At 35.3% G+C, this 22,980-nt stretch overlaps 1 protein-coding gene and 1 pseudogene across 1 annotated transcript; both read right to left on the reverse strand.

Annotated features, from left to right (window-relative positions):
* Window positions 1-2,229: 2,229 nt before the first annotated feature.
* LOC125651976 (perlucin-like protein) lies at window positions 2,230-7,228 on the reverse strand. The gene is made up of 4 exons (XM_048880836.2): window positions 7,149-7,228; window positions 6,727-6,812; window positions 2,847-2,940; window positions 2,230-2,475 (listed from the first exon to the last, which is right to left on the reverse strand). The coding sequence occupies exons 1-4, from the start codon at window positions 7,192-7,194 to the stop codon at window positions 2,243-2,245; spliced, it is 459 nt and encodes a 152-aa protein (XP_048736793.2). The 5' UTR covers window positions 7,195-7,228; the 3' UTR covers window positions 2,230-2,242.
* Window positions 7,229-14,333: 7,105 nt separating this feature from the next.
* Window positions 14,334-21,245, reverse strand: LOC125651973 (uncharacterized; annotated as a pseudogene).
* Window positions 21,246-22,980: the final 1,735 nt, after the last annotated feature.

The following is a 22,980-nucleotide window of genomic DNA, read 5'->3' on the forward strand; positions in this document are numbered from 1 at the left end:
GTTACTAGCTTGAAAATACGGATGTATATTTAATTGCTGTTATAAAATTTAGAAATTCATTTCAAAATTAAGGATTATCTCCCTCATGCATAGCTCTTATCCTTGGACGAATTTGGCTCCACTTTTTTGGCACGCTGTTTTTGGCTATATTTAGCACTAAAACTTCATAGTTCGGATTTCAAATATTTCGGTTGAGCATCACTGAAGATATATCATTTGTCGAAATGCGCATCTGGTGCATCAAAATTGGTACCGTATAAGTTTTACATGTAACACGTGCGCTTATTTTGCAGGATTTTAATGTTTCTTCAATAAACGCTGTTTTCAACACACCTTGCGAAAATAGAGCGGGTAGACTCATAGTGAGAATATGTGTTACTATAGAGACGATGGTAAAAGATGTCATTGTTTTGTAAGACAAACCGACGTTCTTGACAAAATGAATTGAATTTTCCTGCGATTTCACCACAGGAATCGGCAATTATATCAATAAAAGAGTAAATAGAAGCCAAATTTCCCGACAATGAAATTCGCGAGCAACTAGTTATTTGTATTCTTTAAACTATTGATAAAATCATATTGACAAAAACGGAAATATTCATATTTAGTGATCAGTCATTCAAAAACTTACTTTGTTAAACACCACTCTGATTCCACACACAAGTACTCTGAAGTTGAAATAAAAAATATGCTAGAGTTCCTCATTGACAATATCTTCGTGGTCTTTGGTGATCAGGTCTTCCAACAGTCTGTTGGAATTCCCATGGGCACGAATTGTGCTCCTTTGTTAGCTGACCTGTTTCTATATTCATATGAAGCAGAATTTATTCAAAAACTTCTACGCGAAAAGAAAAAATCTCTCGCTGTGGCCTTCAATTCGACATTTAGATATATCGATGACGTTTGTCTATTAACAATAATAACTTTCATTCATATGTCGATTTGATATATCTCTGTTAGCTCGAAATAAAGGACACCACAGAGTCGTCCACTTCTGCTTCATACTTAGATATTTTATTGAAAGTAGACATTAACGGCAAACTGACAACTCAACTGTATGACAAACGGGATGATTTCAGTTTCTCCATCGTCAAATTCCCATATTTAAGTAGCAATATTCCATTATTATCTGCATATGGTGTTTATATATCTCAACTGATTCGATATGCAAGAGCTTGTTCTGCATATAGTCAGTTTTTAAATCGAGGTAAGCTACTGACAAACAAGTTGATGGTACAGGGGTTTCAACAGTCTCAATTGAAGTCAGCATTTCGCAAATTCTATGGTCGTTATAACGATCTAGTTCGTCAATACAACCTCGCATTGGGTCAAATGCTGTCTGGCGTGTTTCATACCGATTGTTAAGCCGTTCTTGGCACACTGATTTTGACTGTGGATAACTCCGTTTACCTGATCAGGATATAGGGCTCACGGCGGGTTGACCGGTCAACAGGGGATGCTTACTCTTCCTAGGCACCTGATCCCACCTCTGGTGTGTCCAGGGGTTCGTGTTTGCCCAACTATCTATTTTGTATTGCTTATAAGAGTTATGAGATTGATCACTGTTCGCTATCTTCACCTTGCATTGAATATATCTGATACGCGTTGAAAATGCGCTTTCCTCATATGAGCTCATATGACGGATATTTCTTATGTATTTACATTTTCAATGTTTTTGCCTTTTGTATTTTTATCACTTGCGATAGCCATATCCTTATTAATGTATTGCAGATGTGAACAATTCAATGTGCGTAAGAATCATGATCAATATAGTATGACATCTTAACGAAATACATATATGTGTAAAAGCAGAACAAATAATAAAAAGTAAATTTTGTTTGAAATGCATGAGGGCATGAACTGCAACGCTGTATGCTGGCAGGCAACGCCACAATTCATGCGCAAATGTATTTTCATAAATGAAATTCATTCGTTGTATAATTAATTGATTTTAAACACTATTTGATGAATCAGTTTATATTTATACATCTTCATACATTAAATAATTCTGCAATGAAAGAAATCTTTCATTCAATTGTTGCTTGATAATTCAATTGAAGATATTTTTAATTATTTGAGTGTACATATTTATTAATTTGCAATTCCGTGGTACATGTTAAATGCATAATTTTGCTATAGTGTTTAGAGATCAATGATTTAAAAATTAAATCTCTGCAGATGGTTTTTGTTCCTTGAGCAGACCTGACAACAATACACCTAAATCTGAGCTGCTCTTCAAATTTTATTCTTCACATATGTATCTCGCAACGGAGGTGCAATCAACGTCTATGAATTGATATTTATAACCCGCGTATAACCACATACAGAGCTGTGGATATCGTTTTCTACTTCCTGGTTCAGTTGGCCCAAATGCAAAGTAAGACATCTTAGAATTTCCACTGGCTTTGACCCATCTCCAGTTTCCTTCCTTCACCTGGCGATTAAAATCTCGTCCTCCGATGGAATAATGCTGGCCTTTAAAATAAAAAAGTGTGGAAATTATTATATCTACAATATACGCACTAGTATTATAGGACACACTTATAATATTTGCAAAATATTTTCTATACATGCAGATAGTTGTGATCACCATAAATGACGCGTCACTAATCCACTGCAGGTTCGTGTTGAGAGAAAAACAAAAGCATCACGGAAGAAAACCTACCAGAGATTTTATCAAAGAATATACGAGTATATCTAGAATTAACAGATGAGAAACATGTTTCTAGTACTTTTTGTAATACCATGAAGAAATGAATCAACTAAAACTAATATACGCTATCTTACCGACTCAAACTATTGAACAATTCACGCATCCTTTAGAAAACAAAACAAAGCAAAATTACCATTTTTCATTCCTGCAAGCTTGTATCGAATAATTAGGTATTCGTCGAGAGTTTCCAGGTTCGCTAAATATCCGCCTTTATGAATACAATTTACCTATATCAAGTACAAATTCTAATTAGTAAAACATGCTGCTATATAAAGGCTCAGCAACACACTGCGAATAAAATACGATCAGGTCAATCTGTTACCAAGACGTGGTTGTTTGAATAAAGGTCGGCTGCTATCAATATTAATCGAATTTCATTTTAAAAGTTTTACTATTATAAGATTCATGACAATTTTGTCTCCAACCCGCATAAAAATTAGCTTACAGTTAAATTCAAATTAACGCTAAATAAATGTTTAAGTTAATTGCAAGTTAGCTGTCAGTTAAAGTTAACTAACATTCCTGCAACTGAGTCCAGATCGATCGTATATATTTAGGAACACCTGACCCAAATTCTATTTTTAACGAAAATGTCATAAAATATATATTTGAAATGAACATTTACTTCCGGCAACCATGAAAATTTGAAAATGGTAGGAACCTTAGTGAGGTCCAAACTCGTTCCAATTTTTATGGAATCAAGCATATTTATTTTGCAATATAACATAAGTTAGGACAGTTTATAAGCTTTATGAATCGCATCTTTCGATGGATATTTTCAAATTATTTTTCATACATTTCTGAGGGTTTAGAATGAATCGCCTGATTACTCCTTGTTACATCTAACGCTATTGTGTACTAGATAGATGTTCTACAGAATTTGAAGACAATAAAATATGTTTTCATAAAATTTTGAAATTGGTCTCTGTAAATCTCGATTGTTGTAAGTTCCTAAAGCATGTGATGTAAGCACCAGTAGTCCATGAAACGTACGGGTTCACGACATTTTATTGCGTCGTCGTTAAATGTAACTGCTTTTTGAGAAATGTCGCGTCTGAATGAAAGGTGAAGATAACGAACAGTGATTAATCTCATAACTCCTATAAGTAAATGGACACACCAGAGGTGGGACCAGGTGCCTAGGAAGAGTAAACATCCCCTGAACGACTAGAAGCACGTGTGTCACAATTTACAGTTGTACAAAGCACTATATCTGACCTTTGGAGCAGATATCAACTGCACGGTTCAACATTCAAAACATGATCGTTATAGAGCAGATAGACCACGCAAGACAGACATCAGCAGCACAGGATCCTCATCCTCGTCAACGTTTTACAACAGTGTCATCTACAGCATCTGCTATTCCTGGGATTCGCAGAATATCATATCAGTCTGTTCGCAATCGACATGGGGAAGCTGGGAATAAAGTACACACACTTGTTCATGGCATTGTTTTGACTAAACGGAACCGAGTTCAATGGTCTCAGATTCATACAGTATGACCCCAGCAACGATGGCGGACAGTATGGTTCAGCGATGAATCTCGATTTTTCCTGCAGAATCCTAATGAAAGACTCAAGAGTTTATAGGCACTGAAAGGAACATTTTGCGCAAAGCATCCGGGAAACTGACCGGTATGGAGGGAGTAGTGTTATGATTAGAGCAGCAATATCATATACAGGCAGGACTGCATTGCCTCACATACAATATTATATACAGGCAGGACTGCATTGGCTCACATACAGGGTACTTTGATGGTTCAACGGTCTATTGGTGAAGTCGTGCAGGCCATATGGTTCCAATAATGCAACATCCCACAGCAGCATTTCAACATGACAACGTTAGATCACATACTGCTCGACTAACACGAGATGTTCTGCAGAGACATAATATCCAGGTTCTTCCTTGGCCATCAAAATCACCAGATTTGAACCCTATAGAACATACATTGGACAAAGTGGATAGGCGCATCCGCTAAAGACAATCGCAGCCTCAGGCTCTGGAACAACTGGCCCAACATTTGCAGTCAGATTGGAACAACATCCATTGACAGAGACTTCATTGCATCCATGAGAAGGCATTGTCAGGCAGTCATTGATGATCGGGGGGGGGGGGGGGCACACTAGATATAGAACTTGGTTGACATTGAATTGTTAATGACTAATTAACACCTGTGGTTGCAATACATTGAGCGACCGGTCGACAGGGGATGCTTACTCCTCCTAGGCACCTGATCCCATCCCTGGTATATCCAGGGATCCTTGTTTTCCCAACTCTTTATTTTGTATTGCTTATAGGAGTTATGAGATTGATCACTGTTTGTTATCTTCGCCTTTCTTTGATTAATAACCCAGAAATTGCATCACTTTTGTCCTACGAATAAATCAATTATTAAGTATTTCTCATGCCTTAAAATCAATGTGAAATTGTTTTTGATAAATATATATGTTCCCGTATGGCAATATTGAAAAGAATCAAATTTAGATTTAGAATTTCTGTAGTGACAGCGAAACTCGTGTGCTATTTACAAGCAAGAGACAACCGCAATGCTAATTTTAATAGCTTATGATACTGAGCAGACATTTCCAAATAAACAGTCATTTGATTCATGATATTTGACCCCGTGACTTAAAAAGCAATGCATTATTCAGTCTTTATGGAGTACCAGTGATCCACGTTTGATGGTTGTCATCGAAAAGTTAACAATATATTGAGCGGACAATAATTTTATGTCAAGAGAAGCTTAACCGTTGATCGACATTGTGACCTCCAAATCAATATACTCTTTAGGAAAACCAGTATAGGAAGTTTGATGTCTATCAAGCAAAGGGTTCTTGAGATACCGAGTGAATAACACTTGGTCTACCGACCGACAGACGTATGTTCCTTTAAAGTCAGCATTTCACAAATTCTATGGTCGTTATAACGATCTAGTTTGCCAATCCAACCTATCATTGGATCAAATGCTAACGTGTTTCATACCGATTGTTAGGCCGATCTTGGCACACTGATTTTACCTACGGATAACTCTGTTTACCCGATCAAAATATAGGGCTCACGGCGGATGTATCCGGTCGACAGGGGATGCTTACTCCTCCTAGACACCTGATTCCACTTTTGGTATATCTAGGGGTCCGTTTTGCCCAACTCTATTTTGCATTACTTATTTGAGTTATGAGCTTGATCACTGTTTCTTATTTTCACCATTCATGCAAGCTGATGTGCCCCCTTATAAGGAAGCACAATTATGTAAGTTCTATACAACTTCATTCAAGAAGACACACCTACAGGTTTTAGTTTATAAAGGTGAGAATAAACACCGAGGGACACAAAACACTTAAGTAACGCAAGGAGATTCACTTAACAGCTATCAAAGAAGCGTTGAACTATGAAGGAAGCAACAGTGAAAAATACATGTAGCAGGTAACTTATCGTGATCCAAAAGCTAAACAAACAACTTCCACTGAGCTGATTTTACACAACCAAACCAAACCAAAATAGTGTTGTTCAAATCGGCCATTATGTTCAATCCCCCAGTAATGTGATATCCAATGCAATTCTTTAGAGTGCTTATTACTAAATGTTTTATAGTCTATTCATACTAAACCAAACTTTCAGAGAAAAGGGGATGTTTACTCCTAGGCACCTGATCCCACCTCTGGTGTGTCCAGGGGTTCGTGTTTGCCCAACTATCTATTTTGTATTGCTTATAGGAGCTATGAGATTGATCACTATTCGTTATCTTCACCTTGCATTCTAGAATATGCACTGTGCCAATAAACAGGTACTGTTCCAATACATCACCTCTCTAAGATTAGAACGTCTTTTCTAGAGTTTTATCTAGGTCACACGCATCTACAAGCAATATCTAGTACAAATGCAAGGTGAAGATAACGAACAGTGATCAATCTCATAACTCCTACAAGCAATACAAAATAGATAGTTGGGCAAACACGGACCCTTGGACACACCAGAGGTGGGATGTATTACACAACAGTTAAAAGACTACTTACGAAAGCCTCGTCCCACGATGCTGTGTCAGTACTGAAATAGTAACATCTGGAGCCCAACGCTCTGTATGGGTAGCTGCAACGTTTTGCTGATCACGAGAGAAATTATGTTATTATTATTATTAGTAGTAGTAGTACTGTATATTTATATAGCGCTTTATCTAATCAAGGCAGTTACCCTAAATTTAAGCGATTTACAATGTAAAGGAAAAAAACTAGAACAAAGAACAATAAATACATAGAAAAGGCATGAAATGATAGTAAATCTGAGGTTAACATAGTAAATATGAGAAGACAAAAAGGTTTTTTTTATTATTAGATATTGCATTAAAATTATCATTCAGAATTTTAAAAGTGCTATTGATTTAAAAGCAAACAAAGATAGAAAAAAAGTGAAGCACGCATCCTACATGTATATAAATTACCTGATACTACAAAACAAAGGTACAGTAAAATGACTGCTTTCTTCATTATCGTGTTAGATTTTCAGGGCTTTACAATGGTATGAAATGATTGATAATCGTTTTGGTCTTTATATGCACACTTGTTCTAAATCAAACTATCAGCATATGTGACTATGCTATCACTCGAAGGGTGTACATGTTAAATTCAAAATTTATTATGTACTTGTAATACAATTGTAACCAAAACACAACAGCTTGCCACGGAATTTCTATTGGATGTCATAAATTCCAGTTTAAAAATCCTGTTGTTACATTTATTGAGCTAACCATATTTTATCATATTCAAGTTCTTGTAAATCACGTGGTTATCTCCATACGTACAATATATGATTGTCATAAAGTTGAAGGAGAAATATGCATACAAGTAATGAGATGAAAATACAAAGCTGAATTAAATAGGTGAACAAAATTTCCAGATTGTAGAAAACTGCATGAGACAAATTGCTTTATTGCTTGCTTCAAGAACTGGAGGTGCCTACATACTGCTATTTAAGCCCCCCCCCCCCCAAATTAAACAGTTCGCTTTCGATAATTTTTACAAAGATAACCTGATATGTAACCGTTTCCGTATGAGCTTAAAAGTCATGATCACGGTTCAGATGCGTAAAATTACTTTACTATTTAAGCATGCACCCTGAAATCCCGCTATAGTTCAGCATCTTTCTAATTAAGTATATTCTTGAATTTAAGCATGGTGCTACCTAGTCGTATTTTTATTAAGTATTTTGTTTAACATTATTAGTGGGGGAGGGGGAGCGGGTTTAGTACAATGAGAAATATGGGGGAAATGCTTGCTTTCCTTCAACAGTCTTAACAAACTGCACACAATTCATACAATACGATCAATCTCCACGGGGGAAATTCTTATCTTTCCAGCATTACACCAACGCGGGATTTCAGCGGGACAATGTATGTACCGCGTACTATGAACTATCGATCTAATCGTATTCATTTCTAATCTATCAAATGTCCATGTTGCATGCAAGTTTTATTCGAAATAAATACATTATCACCCGAAAAATCTTTCAGTGTGTCCACCAACTAATTTGGGATGGGCGAGGATTTGGGGTTTCTTATGCAATACCCTAAATAGTCAACTGTCATAAATCGTTGCCGGTGACGATTTGGGTATAACCTCACATCCCACATTGTCGCCCCCCCCCCCCCTTGCTGCAACTATTTGGAAGCATCATTTACATACAAACTGGTCCTGTTTGTTAACTCCTTGTTTCCTCTCTTTCTTCTTCTGTGGTTCAGAAATGAACGCAAAAGGTTCTCTTGACCCTATAAGCAAGACATTTTAATCTCCTTCTTCGTCTCTTACATTTTCTGTTGTATAATTTTAATTTTTTTTTATTTATGATCCCAGTATTTTTTATTGTTGTTTTGGTTGGTTGTGGTGTTGCCACTATTGAAAGGGTTGTGTTTGTTGGTAGTAGTGGTGTCATTGTCGTCTATATGATTTTTTTCGTCCAGTCCTCCAGAGAGAGAAAGAGAGAGAGAGATCCGCCAATAAATCCTTTTGCCTTTTGTTGTGGGGTAATTCTGCTGATCATGGGGTTGTTAGGTCTTGTGCGCTGCCGATTTGTTAGTGACCACAGATTATATTAGATTACGCCTGTTAGCCGCCGTTTGGACACTCCCGTCCTTTGGACACTCGTGAAAACCTCGAGAAACACCCATCCTTCCTTTTCATTTTTCAATATTTTCTTTTGGTTTCTTTAACTCGTTGCTCTCTCTCTCTCTCTCTCTCTCTCTCTCTATCAAATGAAACCTATGTGCTTAGTCCCATATAACCTAGATACAAAATTTCAGCTCAATCAGTTCACAAACACCAGAGTGACTGTCGAAAATAGTTCGATAAGATTACAGCTCTCGGCGCTTTGAGCTCGCGATCAAGAAAATTCATGTTAGAGGAAGCACATGCCAGGAACACATGTAATCCACATATCGGTTCACAAACAACAGAGATATGTCAGGGGTGCTGAAAACTGTACACAGGTCGTGGCGCTTCAAGCTCTCATTCCAGAATTTTCATTTTTGGGAAGGCATGTCAGAGAGTCACTTAAATGTAATCTACATACAAAATTTCAGCCCAATAGGTCGACAAACACCAGAGATATGAGTGCAGACAGACATACAAACAGATCAAGTGAAATTTATGTACTCCCATATAAGAGGGTATACAATAAAATAACTTGTGTAATATATCCTGAAAAACGTCAATAAAATATTGACGGGCGACGATTTGGGATGGGGCGACGATTTAGGGTGTAACAAGCGTTGCCCTGATATTTGGTCCTTGACATGCGGTACTACTTGCAGTATCAAACTTTCCCCGCTCGTCAGAATTGTGTTGAGGTGTTAGAGAAAACTAGAAAGTGTACAGTGGATATATTTGTTTCCATGTATTCCTAAAGTAAGTCTTTCTTTCATAATCAAATATATTAATTAATAAAGATGTAAAACTTATACGGTACCAATTTTGATGCACCAGATGCGCATTTCGACAAATAATGTCTCTTCAGTGATGCTCAACCGAAATATTTGAAATTCGAAATGACAATGAAGTTTAGAGCTATTATAGGGAAAAACAGTGTGCCAAAAAAGTGGAGTCAAATTCGCCTAAGGATAAGAGCTATGCGTGAGGGAGATAATCCTTAATTTTGAAATGAATTTCTAAATTTTTATAACAGCAGTTAAATATACATCCGTATTTTCAAGCTAGTAACAAAGTACTTAGCTACTGGGCTGTAGAGACCCTCGAGGACTATCAGTCCACCAGCAGTGGCCTCGACCCAGGGGTCATAATGTAAAACTTATACGGTACCAATTTTGATGCACCAGATGCGCATTTCGACAAATAATGTGTCTCTTCAGTGATGCTCAACCGAAACGTTTGAAATCCGAAATGACAATGAAGTTTTAGAACTATTATAGGGAAAAACAGTGTGCCAAAAAGATGTTATGCAAAATCGTACCACGACCGTCTATATTGTCACTTCGGTAGCTTACACTCCGGTCACAACTTAGCATACACCCCGCATGTTAGGGTATACTCGGTATACTATTACAATTGATAATTTTTCTGCCAAAGTGATATTTGACCAAACAAGCATCCTAACATTAGTTTCTCATAGTATGGGATCATTTTAGGGCAATCACTTAGATATTTTTCGAGTGTCAGGTATCATATTTTTATGTTTTGCAAGGACCACGATACTTATTAACAAATGCACAACATACGCATAGAAAAATCTCTGATTTTTTCTTCTTCCATTTCAAAAAATAATAGTTAACGCTACATATAGATAGGTTGAAGTTTTTCAGTATATTTGGTCAAAGACAATTTTATGCATAACCTGGTCCGAGAATAAGGTTATTACAAGGCAGTATGCTCATCTACAAATACTTACATATCCAATATCTTACTCTCGATAACTTTAACAATTGAAATGATAGCCTCGTGAATGTGAACAACATGCGTATGGATCTTGATATATAGACAGAGTGCAACTATATTAACGACTGGAAATCTCGACGGAAATAAAACTAAAATGTAATTTAAAATAAAATTTTGAAAAATACATGAGCGCATGAAAGACAACACTTCACACTAGCAAACTTTCCATAACACACTTCATGAAGTATGTTGGCATAAAGCATCTTGAATATACTATGTGTACAGTAAATATATTTGTATGTATATATCGATCGATACAAGCATTTTCTTAATTATCAGTTTATGTACACATCCTTCACATCGCCCTTTATCTGTGCTTGTCTACTCCATATCTTTACAAACATGCAGAATTTGGTCTTTTACGTGCATATTTTCTGATAACATATTGAGTAGCATAGTTACATATGTCCTCTGAACATCATACCATGAGGTTCAATAGTTCGATTGTCACAAGGTTTACCTTGTATGACTCTTTACAGTGCTTAAGTTCTTTACTGATAAAAACGTACTTATATCCAATAAAAATTGAGGAGTAAATAAAAAATAACAGTGATTTAGCTTGTCGTATGTTCCAAAATCGAAAGACCAATTCAATAGGAGGGGATAATGATATCGAAAACAAATACTCACTGAAAAAAGAGATATTGATTTAAAAAAAATAAACTACCCCAAAAAAAAAAAAATAATGATAAAACACAACAACAAAATAGAAAGAAAAGAAAAAACTGTTTTGATACTCGTTTAATATTTACCCCCTTTAAAGACTGTTCACAATACATTGACTATCAATGATATCTGTGGAACGCCGTTTCTGCCTTATAGTGTAATTCAGCCTTACGTTATGTCGATACATCTTTATGTTATGTGGTTACATCATTATATTATGTCGATACATCTTTATGTTATGTGGTTACATCATTACGTTATATGATTTCATCATTACGTCATGTCGATACATCATTACGTTATGAGGATATTTCTTTATGTTATGTGGTTATATCATTACGTGATGTGGTTACATCATTACTTTATGTCGATACATCATTACGTTATGTGGTTACATCATTACGTTATGTCAATACCGCTTTATGTTATGTGGTTACATCATACGTTATGTCGATACCTCTTTGTGTTATGTGGTTACATCATTACGTTATGTGGTTACATCATTACGTTATGTCGATACTTCTTTATACTATGTGGTTACATAATTACGTTATGTGGTTACATCATTACGTTATGTGGGAATATCATTATGTTATGTGGATGCTTCTTTACGTTATGTGGTTACATCATTATGTTATGTGGTTACATCATTATGTTATGTGCAAACATCATTATGTGAGGATAAACTTTCAAGTGATCGAGATTGATACGGATGCAAGCATCAAATTGATACTGGTTTAAACAAGAATTCAAAATGGAAGACATTTGGACGAAGTTGGGTATGGAATCAGTTATTCAGAAATTTAGAGATGAAAAAATAGTGCCAGAAATTGTATGCAGGTTATCTAAATTTGAACTACAATGCTTAGGATTGAATAGTTCCTCTGAGATGATGAAATTAAGGATTGAATGTATCAAGCATGGAAATTCAGACAGGGTGTTTGTTCACAGCGATACATTCCAAAGGCAGTATGATATAGGAAAGGAAGTTCTTGAGAATTTAATCGAGGCAGAATTTTCTGTTTCCAATATGAGTTAGTTACTTTCGGTATCAGAAAGATCTTTATATCGTCAAATGAACAAATATAATCTTGGGAAGCGAAATTTTTCTGACATAGATGACGATGCTTTGGACATGGGTTTAGAAAAGATCCTTGCAGAATTACCTCGATGCGGAGAACAAATGCTGAGACATCTTTTATCCAGCAGTGGAATAAAGATATGCATATTGATATGAACTAAATCATCAGAGGACCGCTGACTTCTCGTGCGAAATAAATGTATCGAAGAACTCACTGAATAATATATCCAATATCAAAGTAGTTCCATTCCCCTGTGACGTCATAAGATTTAGCAAAATTTCCAATATAAGAATTTATACTTATTATTTTTTTTTTTATTGTGTGAATCAATTTGGAGATAAAGATTGTTCCCGAGAAGTATGAAGTCAATCTGTTTGCCGTTTTTGATATTATCTATAAATCATCGCAATCTGGGACTCCGTTTATATTTCTTAGGATCAACTAGACTAATAAGGACGGATCCAGGAATTATGGTTAGGTGGCGTAACTTTATGATGCTGGGGGCCGTTTTAGTTATCATTTTTACTATTTTCTGTAATTTTTTAAAAGGTGAAATTAATAAAATGACACAAATTTTAAGGGTTTTAGGAAAGTAATGCAAATTCTCCAAATAAAAGTAAATTTTCAATGAATCAAAAGATTTTGTCATTTATTTCTCCGAGAGTGGAAATTATTGAATATGCAATGATACACTTGTTTGGATGTGGCCCCTAAGGGTTGTACCCCCATGACATTTGGTTAGAACCAACTAGACCAGGGGGGTGTCATTCTGAGTAAGTTTCATCAAAATGCAACCAGTTTGATAACGAAGAACAAAGTTACAGACGGACGATTCAGTATGACATATTCTACACTGGTTTTGCCAGCAGAGCTAAAACCCTGAAAAGACCCAAACCCTCAAGACATACCTACAAATTATTGTCTTACTTAAAGTAAAGTTTATATGAAATCCATTGAATGGCCAAGAGTTTTGTATACTGATATTCAATGTTATACCTGTATAACATTTTTTTCTTCTGCAGATCACAAGATCCCGTCTACGAGAGGCTCTACACAGAATTGACAGTGATGGAATAGAAGAGAGGAAAAGAAATAGACTTCACAGAAGAGTTTACAATGTAGCAGCCCCGAATCACTTATGGCATGTGAACACAAATCATAAACTTATAAGATGGAACTTCATTACAGCAGGCGGTATCGATGGATTCAGTCGCTTTGTTGTGTTTCTCAAATGTATAAACAACAATAACGCAGAAACAATTTTCACATGCTTCCGATCTAGAATACTTGAATATGGAACACCTCTTAGAGTGCGGTCAGACCAAGGTTTGGAAAACTTCAAAATAGCAGAGTTCATGGCTGAATCTAAAGGACTCGACAATTCAAGCATGATTGTTGGGAAGAGTACCCATAATCAGCGAATTGAAAGGTTATGGAGAGACGTGTTCGAGTGTGTTCTGTCATTTTTTATGACCTGTTCTACGTCATGGAAGATCAAGGCATTCTTAATCCACTCAGTGACCTTGACCTTTATGCACTTCATCATGTGTACACCCAGAAAATTAACAACAACTTGCAGATGTGGCGTAATGCATGGAATAAACACAGGATTAGAACAGTAAAAACATCACCTTCATGTTTATTCACAGCAGGCTAAGTTAACACTCCTGTACCTCCAGTGAATGATATAAATCTTGAAAATCCTGGAGAAGATATTGAGCAATATCAAGATCAACGACTAACTCTAAATGCCCCTCAGTTTGAATTGTCCGAGAGAGGTCATCAACAACTAGAATTGCAATGTCCTATCAACTGGTTTTCTACAGATTATGGTTTTGATGTTTATGAAAAAGCAATAGACATTTTAAAGAGTCCAGACTAAGGTTGTACCATTCTTTCCAATGGTCTGTCTGTCATGTCCAATTCAACATCAACTTCATGTACTGATAATGTTTAATATCAAGTACATTAGGAAAACACAGAGTTCTGATTAATAAAAAGCAAAGGAAACATTTTGTACCAAACTTTTAATTCATTCAACAGTAACAGTGAACCTTCAAATTTAATTCCTCAATTCTGTTACACAAAACAATAAAAGCTTCTTTCCACCAAATATGATACATGTCTAAAAGTGATTTCCATTTTTTGTCTATTGTGTAAACATTGTACTAAATGTCTACAAAATTTGATAGAAAAGTATCATTCAAAACTACAGAATTAATTAATGGGGTATTTCTTATCAACTTTCTGTGAAATAAAAAAGAATATATACATGTATATATATATATTACATGATTTGTGAAATCCTTGTTTAAATTTGGTAAATGTGAACATGGGGCCAAAATAGCTGACATGATTTGTATTAGAAATAAATTCATCCATTTTGTTTTATTGATTTTGCTATACAAACCTTTTTTAAAACTAACTTACGACAACCAATGTAGCCCAATCATTGGTCCAGGGGCCTTTAATTGAACCTACAATCCAAGGGTTGCCTCCATGTACATGTAACATGCTCACATGAGAAATCTATTCATCAATGTTCCTGTAATATGTCTATATACAAATGTTTGACCACCAGGATAGGTCTCACATACTTGATTCTACCAAGGAATGTTTCCAAGTGAAAATGAGTTTTTGAAGAAGACATTTGAAGAATGATATTCCTATGAAAATCTAATGTTTACAAATTTTGAACCACTAGGCGGCCCCAGTCTGAACTTGGGGTCTCCATTGGAACAAACATTATTTGAGGATGTATTTGTATCAGTTTGATGCATTCGGCCTAGGATTCTAGAAAAAAAACCCATTTTCAATTAATTTTGAACAAAATATATATCCCTGAAGTGGCCCCATCATGGATCAAGGAGCCTTCATTTGAACAAGCATGGGATCTTTCAGAAATGTTTTCATGTGAAAATGATTGTAATTACTTTAGTATGTCTCAAGGAGATTTTTAAATAAATTTCCTCAATTAGCATATGTAAATACTTTGGAACCCCATGGTGGCCCCATTCTAGTTAGTAAAATACATGTATGGCTCAGAAGTTTTGGAAAAGAAATAAGATAACGAAACTCATCCTATTTAGACTTAGATACAACACTATAGAGCTAAAATGATGCATCATAAAAAAAAATTACTTCAGTCCAAAATAGGTGTTGCTGAATGCAAAGTCAAATAAATTGTACAATAAGTTGACATCTGGAGCATCTTCACCTTGGGCGGGAATGGTCAAATTCAAATGATTGATGCAAGTGTTAGCTGTAGGCAAAAATGATGATGCCTCTACAATTGAAATGGAAGGATGGATGGTGAACCCAAGGATTGGTTCCTCGTCGGTTCCTGTTGCAAACCTTAAAATGCTGCTTAGATTGACTGCCCCTCTACGGCCACCTGTAAAGACGTACATAAAACTAGAATGCTGCAATATTAATCACACTTACAACAACTAGTATCCTACCCAAATCTATTTCTCTATAAAAACAAAAATACCGCAAACGATACATAATATGCCTGTGAAAATGCTTACATAGGGTGTTTTTCTGATGCCATAACTAATAGAACTTTGTTTAAAGTACATGCAGTATCAGCCATTATCAGGCTGTGGCACTTTCTGTGCAAAATATGAATAAAGAGTCTTAGCTTAAAACTATGACAGGAGGTAGATATACAAACCAAGAGTTCTGTGTGTAAAATATTTCCCCAATTTTGATCATGTTCAACAACCTGTAAATATTTAAAATGTCAAAGAAAATTGAAATTTGTGAAGAATCAAAATCCTTATACTATGCATCATCAAGTTATTCACAAATACCCTACCTTCTAAACTGTGAGAGGAGTTATACGGATAAACCATGTCATTCATTTAATATAATATTTCCTCAAAATGGATTAAGTTCAACAACCTGTAATTTTCTAAAAGAAAAAAGAAGGAAATTAAAATCCTTGCCACATACACATCTTCCATACCCATACAAATACCCTGTAAAATAAGGTCTTCACTTGCAAACTGTCGAAGGAAAAATAAAAGACAAATCATGTACTCTCTATGCAATATTTCCTCAAAACGGACAAAGTTCAACAACCTGTAGTTTTCTATAAAAAAAAAAAAAAAAAAATTAAGCAAATAAAAATCCTTGCCACATGCACATCTTTAATATTCATACAACACTCGGTAAAACAAGATGGTCCTCACTTGAAAATTGTAGGAGGGGTTTGCCAGACAAATGTACCCGCTATATAACAATAATTTTCAAGTAAAGGGGCAAACCTCCTGTAAGAGAGGTCGAAATGGATCAAAATTGTAACATGATCAAGAGTGATCCACAAAGAAGCAAATTGACAAGTTTCAGCTTGATATGTGACAGAAGAAATGAAATTAGAAACGGAAAAACCCGAACGAACGGACGGGCAATGTACAGACATCGCTGTACCATAAGATGTCCCATCTAAAGATGGGTGTATAAAAATAAAATGTCCATGATCTGATCTGATACTCTACTGGCAATAATGGATTAGTCGATTATTGAATTTCTCGCCAATAAAGTACTTCAGGATGATATCTATCCTATGTATTGATGTAACCTTGAAAATTTGTGGAATAGTTTTCCTGTATAACCTATATACAAAATTTGGACTACAGGGGTGGCCCCATCATAGACCTGGAGACTCTGTTTTGAGAAATCTAAATCTATTGCATGTAGGAAAATATGACTTATGTGTAAAATATGACTAAAATTGGTTCAGTAAATATTGACCAAGATGTAGGGGTGTGTGGGTGGGCTTTGTTTGAACAAATTTGAATCTATACTGTCTAATGATGCTTCCATGCAAGTTTGGATGCATTTGGTCGAGTGGTTCTGGAGTAGTTTTTTTTTACTGATTTTCCTATATAAGCATGAAATTATGAGCATGAACCACATAAAAAAGACTCTTAAAAAGCCATACAGGTTCAGTGGGGCACTGATTATTTAGACAGATTCTGTTCTATAGTCTTAAAATCAAATTCTGACACTTGTTTTAGGAATCTACCACAAGAAACAGAATGTACTTCATTGATGATTCTGAATGTGTACAATTATTTCCTTACACTGTCCTTGACCTTCAAAATCTATAGAGTTCATCCTCTCCTATATTTATATAAATCAACTTATGTATAAACTCAAAGAATCCTCCTTTAAACAAAATTGAATCCTATTTATTTAAGGATTCATGATTGCATGCAAAGATGGCAGCATATGTCCCAGTAGTTCTAGAAATGACGTATCTAATTTAAACACCTTGTCAATTATCTCTCCTTACCATAGAGCCCGGCCATTATTTTGTGCAAAATTCAAAGCCATTTACCCAAGGCTGTTTCTTGCCAGGTTTTTTACTATCAACAAAATCAAGTATGATGAGGACAGACAAATGTTGATCAGACTATTTCAATTTGAGCCTTCAGCTCAGGGGAGCTTAAACATGGGCCTTACTTGCTGCCTCTCGCATGTACTTCAAAAACAGAATACATAGCATATTCCTTCTTCTTCCTATTAGAACCATCAGAACTGAATTCTGGTTGCATAAGGTGGTTCAGCATTCTAAAATTAAGTGGTGTTTGAGGTCCTGGAGTAAATAAATGGAGGAGGACAGGTAGCTTTATAGTAAGCTGCAAGATAATGAAATATATATAAAGATTAGCTGTATGAATGAAAGACCTAGTGATAATACAATAAAAACTTCTCATTTTGCTATGTTGAATCATTTTTTCTAACAAGAGGCCCATGGGCCTTAACAGTCATCTGAGTATCACACATTGCGCAATATACAATGGGTTCCGGTTAATTCGACAGCTCATTTGTCAGGAAAAAATAATCACATGCATTAGCCAAATACTTGATTTGCCGATTGGCTATTTACATTCACAAAACTTTTTACATATCGATTTCTTCAAAGGTACATTTAGGGTTTAACACTTCACTAGAAAATGGTTCAGTGCAGTGATATCATATCAGATTGGCCGAAATATACGATTATGCGATATCTGATTTAGTGAAACCCTCTGTAATACTTTAAGGGAGAGAATAATGAATAAATATTAATATTTTAAATTCTATTCAATAAGATATTATGGTCAATATGATTTAATTCATATTCTACTGACCATGTTTAGTGTCATGTTTGTACCAATCAATATTTTCCAATGTGTTTTTGTTTTCTCAAATCCTCTACCCCAGGGATCATTAAATTTACAATTTTGGTAGAGATCTTCCTGCTCTACATCACTATGCATTTAGTTTTTCCTTACATACAGACATACGGTGTACAACAGGTGATCAGAAAAGCTAAATTGAGCTTAAAAGGGTATTATCTAAATATTTTAGACATATGCACTGTATATACGAAGTTTGGCCCGTCCCTGGAGTCAAATCCTCCACCCCAGGTATCATTGAATTTACAATTTTGGTAGAGGTCTTCCTGTTCTATATCACTATGCATTTAGTTTTTCTTACACATTTGTGGTTGTAGAGAAGATTTTTGAAAATTGGTCAATTTTTGGCAGTTTTTGCCATGCCTCTCAGTTCCCAAGGGTACAGGAGTTCTCAAATTTCCAAATTATGTCCTCCTTGTCCCAATGATGCTTCATACCAAATTTGAAAAGAATTGGAATAGTAATTATCAAAAGTTAAGAATGTTCAATTGTTAACGGACGATGATGAACGACGATGGACGAAAACCAATTGCAATAGGTCACATGAGTACACTCAGGTGACCTAGAAAAGATAAAGCATTAAACTAAGCACCTGGTATATGCCAAGAGCATCCAAACCCTTTCGTAGATCTTTCACAAATGTTCTTGGATTTTCACTTTTAAAAATTTCTTCTACAAGTTCTTCAGAAAAAATTCTTGGAAGTTTTCCATTTTGCAAAATATTCAGGGCTGTAAAATTTTAAAGTTTATTATACATGTTATACTATATAAACCTAGAGTATGCTTTTTTTTCTAATTTTTTAAATATCTAAATATTATCTGTCAATAACATAGCTTGTGCTGCATGATCATTTTTGATGCCCACAATTGGTGCTATTTTAATCAACATATTTCTGTCAACCTATTTTATGCCCCTGAAAATGGAGATCAGAGAGCATATTGCTTACAAGCCTTTCTGTCTTCAGCTTTAACCTTGGCCCTAATTTTTTAACTATAAGAGATAAACTTCACGAAGTACTGGCCATGTTGGTATCCTATATGAATTTTTTTTAATTACCAATTAATATATCTGATCTATAGTATTCTATAATACTCTGCATTTGTATCCAAATTATCATAGATTCTTCTTGCTTACCCATTATTTCCCCCAAAACTTCATAGTCAGATGACCATTCCCGTATTGGTTCAAAGTATTCCTCTTTTATTTGTCGAAGGACCATGGCAAAAAATTCTTTCCTTGGTCCTCCAAAGTCTACTGCAGTCTAAAAAATGACAAAGATTTATGACAATGAATTTTATGACCCATGATGTATTCAATGTTACTAACTGTGTAACAGAGACGTAAAAAAATTTGCTTTACAAGTGCATCATATTCATATGACTACTCAAGTATAGTAGATTGATTTTTTTTTAAATTTTCCAATCAAATCTTTTATATTGCTTTCTTTTAGTTTCCATAGCTTGGGGTTTTAGATATTGGACATTAAGATGATATTAAGTACATGTACATGTTGTTAACAGAAAAATCATATGATAGTTGAATGAGATATCTAGCTTACAGGTAATCAGGGGTTCCAATAAGTGCAGGTACCATGTACTTAGTTTTACCCAGCTGTGAGGAGAAAAGTATTGTCCTCAATGAAAAAAATCTTTAATGTTTGTCTTTACATATACTTTTAAAAGTAATGCCTACTTTTACAAAAGTACCTCCTTTAATTAAATTGCACTGAAAGCCCTGGGTAATACTTTCACCCGGCCATGTCATTTTCACCCATAAAGATCTGAGGAAAATCCGCCCAGTTTTATACATATGTAAACCCTTACATTTTGATAAATCCCATTAAGAGGTAAAATGATTGGAATCATTTCTTTTTTAAATTTGAGACATTTCTAAAACAATGTACTGTACAGTGTACGTACTTTGCTTCCTATGTCCCAAACTATGTACGAAAATGAAAGTAGAAGTGAAAGTTCCCTATGATCATGATTTATTAACTAGTCCAATTGACCAATGTTGCATAATGATTTAATAGTCAACAAATAAAGATATTGGGTCCCGGACATCTGAACATAGTTTAAAATTCTTACTTTCGGCAAGAATAATTGATGGATGCACTTGCACACGCACAATTCCTTTAGAAAATAATTTACAGAATTCCTAAATATAAAACTCAACTTTCAAACTTACCTCTCCATAGAACTGAACTTCAAGACATAACCGTAAATCTGCAATTGCATCAATTTCCGCCTTTGCTGATTGCAGCAAGTTATCTCTATCAATAAGGATGAAGTTGGTTTCTCCTTGAAGTACATCACTATCATCCACTATATCCAATGTTCTACCAGTGACAATTTTAGACTGACATAATTTTAGGATGTCAACAGGATCACTGATGTTCTTCTGCCTACATTCATAAACACACTGATCTATGATTTCTGCAATTTCTGAGTTTTGGTTTCTTCTGATTTCAAGCTGTGTAACAGTTTCTTCGTGTCCAGGCACATTACCAGATTCTGTGTTTTGAAGTTGATTCTGAATATGAGATGCAGGGATAATAGATTCTGAAATGTTAGCTAGAGGTTCAGGTATAATGCTCCTGTTTTCTGAGTTGTTGTCAGCTTGTCGAGGCTGTGGTAAAGGATTGATTCTTGGGAATTAAGCAGTTTCAGCTCCAGATTCTATAATTTGAGATTCATTTTCTGTTGTAATATCGTTTTCTAGTGTTGGTAATTCTTCCTCAGGTCCACAATGTGAAATATGCTGCCTCAGATCATTTAGAAGGTACTCCATATGGCACTTACTGCATTCACTCTTCAAAGAAGTTGTTACCTTGTCAGTTGAGGTCTGAAGTTTTAAATTTCTCTGGATTGGTCTGACATATATTTTCGCTTGACTGCCAATAATTTGCCGCAGACATTCTACATCCCGTTCACAAGTTAGGTGTTGAAGATCCCTACAATTACTTTGACAATGTAATAATTCAACCACCCCCCCCCACCCCCCGATTCTTGTAATTGCACAAATCCTTTTTCTCCAACAAGTGTACTAAATACCACTTCTTCAGCATCATTTATTTTGAACTCAATTTTTTCAGCCCTAATCCAGAAGCTTGGAGGGCAATTTTTTCAGAGGATGATGGAGATTTTGTAGCAGTAGTATCAGATAAGCAAAAGAAGTTTCCAGTCCATGTTCTAACATGTGTATCTCCTTTTCTTGGTCGTGATCGTGGTTCACTCCTTAATGGGCGAAACAACTGTGAAATTGAAATAGAATATATATGTCAGAAATATTTAAAAGTATTACATTAACATTCCATACAATATCATTAAACTGATTCTGCTCTGACTGTAGGAGAAATCAAGGTAGTTTCAGTCTAAGCTAAGGCAAATCTTTAGGTATAAACCTATAATTATCGAAAAACCTGCCTTGGACATTAACTGATTAAGGCGGTATCTGCATGTCTAAGCTTTATGGGTGAAATAAGTGTGATACTACTGTTCCATTCTAAAGGGTTAAACATCTTTATGGACTTAGAAAGTTTCCATCAGGGAAGTTTTAAACTTGAGCCAAATAAAAACAAGAGGCTCATGGGTCACATCGCTCACTTGAGTCACCTTGGCCAATATCTGAAGACTTTCAATATATATTTGCATGTAAAACCTTAGTCCCTATTGTGGCCCCAACCCACCCCTGGAGGTCATGATTTGAACAAACTCGAATCTGCAATATATCAGGAAGCTTTCATGTACATTTCAGCTTTTCTGGCCCAGTGGTTCTTGAGAAGATTTTTAAATGTCCCCAGCCTATTTTTGCATTTTTGTGATTATCCCGTAATTAAAATAATTAGATTGTTTAGAAAGTACCATAAACGTTTTAAATTCCAGAAAAGATTTCTCACAGCCTCAAACGTTTTGTGTTTGCTTGGTTTGAAAGAAGAAGAAAATTGCAGCTAATATGACGTCACAATGTAACTGTTTAAATCCACCGAATGATATTTCCCGCGTTAAATAAAGAGGCGGATAAAATGTCTATAAGTCTTGTTGCAAGATGTCACTAAGCTTCGCTCGTCTCAACGGTCACACCGTACAACATATTATTCATAATTCTGTTCAGTACGGTAAATTACAATTCATTTAAAAATATGTATTATTTATGAAATTCCCCTTGAGCTAAACGCCCAGTATCAAAGGGGGATATCTATGAGGATAATTACAGGATCCGCCCATTCCTTTAACGCGGAGAATATAGCACCAACCGACGTAAACCGTGCATAGTGACGTCAGATGTAGCCTCGACATTTTTCTCTTTCATATCAAACAATTATAAACAACAATACACCCCGTTTGCAATTTAAAGGACAGTTAAAACAAAACAAAATTAACCAATAAAT

This window comes from Ostrea edulis, chromosome 5 (assembly GCF_947568905.1).
Source record: "Ostrea edulis chromosome 5, xbOstEdul1.1, whole genome shotgun sequence".
NCBI lineage: Eukaryota > Metazoa > Mollusca > Bivalvia > Ostreida > Ostreidae > Ostrea > Ostrea edulis.

Bases quoted from the DNA above. Each gene is read 5' to 3' on its own strand.
- LOC125651976 (XM_048880836.2), bottom strand. From the start codon at position 7,194: ATGAAGAAAGCAGTCATTTTACTGTACCTTTGTTTTGTAGTATCAG. The intron at 2,941-6,726 runs GTAAGTAGTCTT...TACTTGATATAG, and splicing joins CATCGTGGGACGAGGCTTTC to GTAAATTGTATTCATAAAGG. The intron at 2,476-2,846 runs GTAATTTTGCTT...TTTATTTTAAAG, and splicing joins GCTTGCAGGAATGAAAAATG to GCCAGCATTATTCCATCGGA.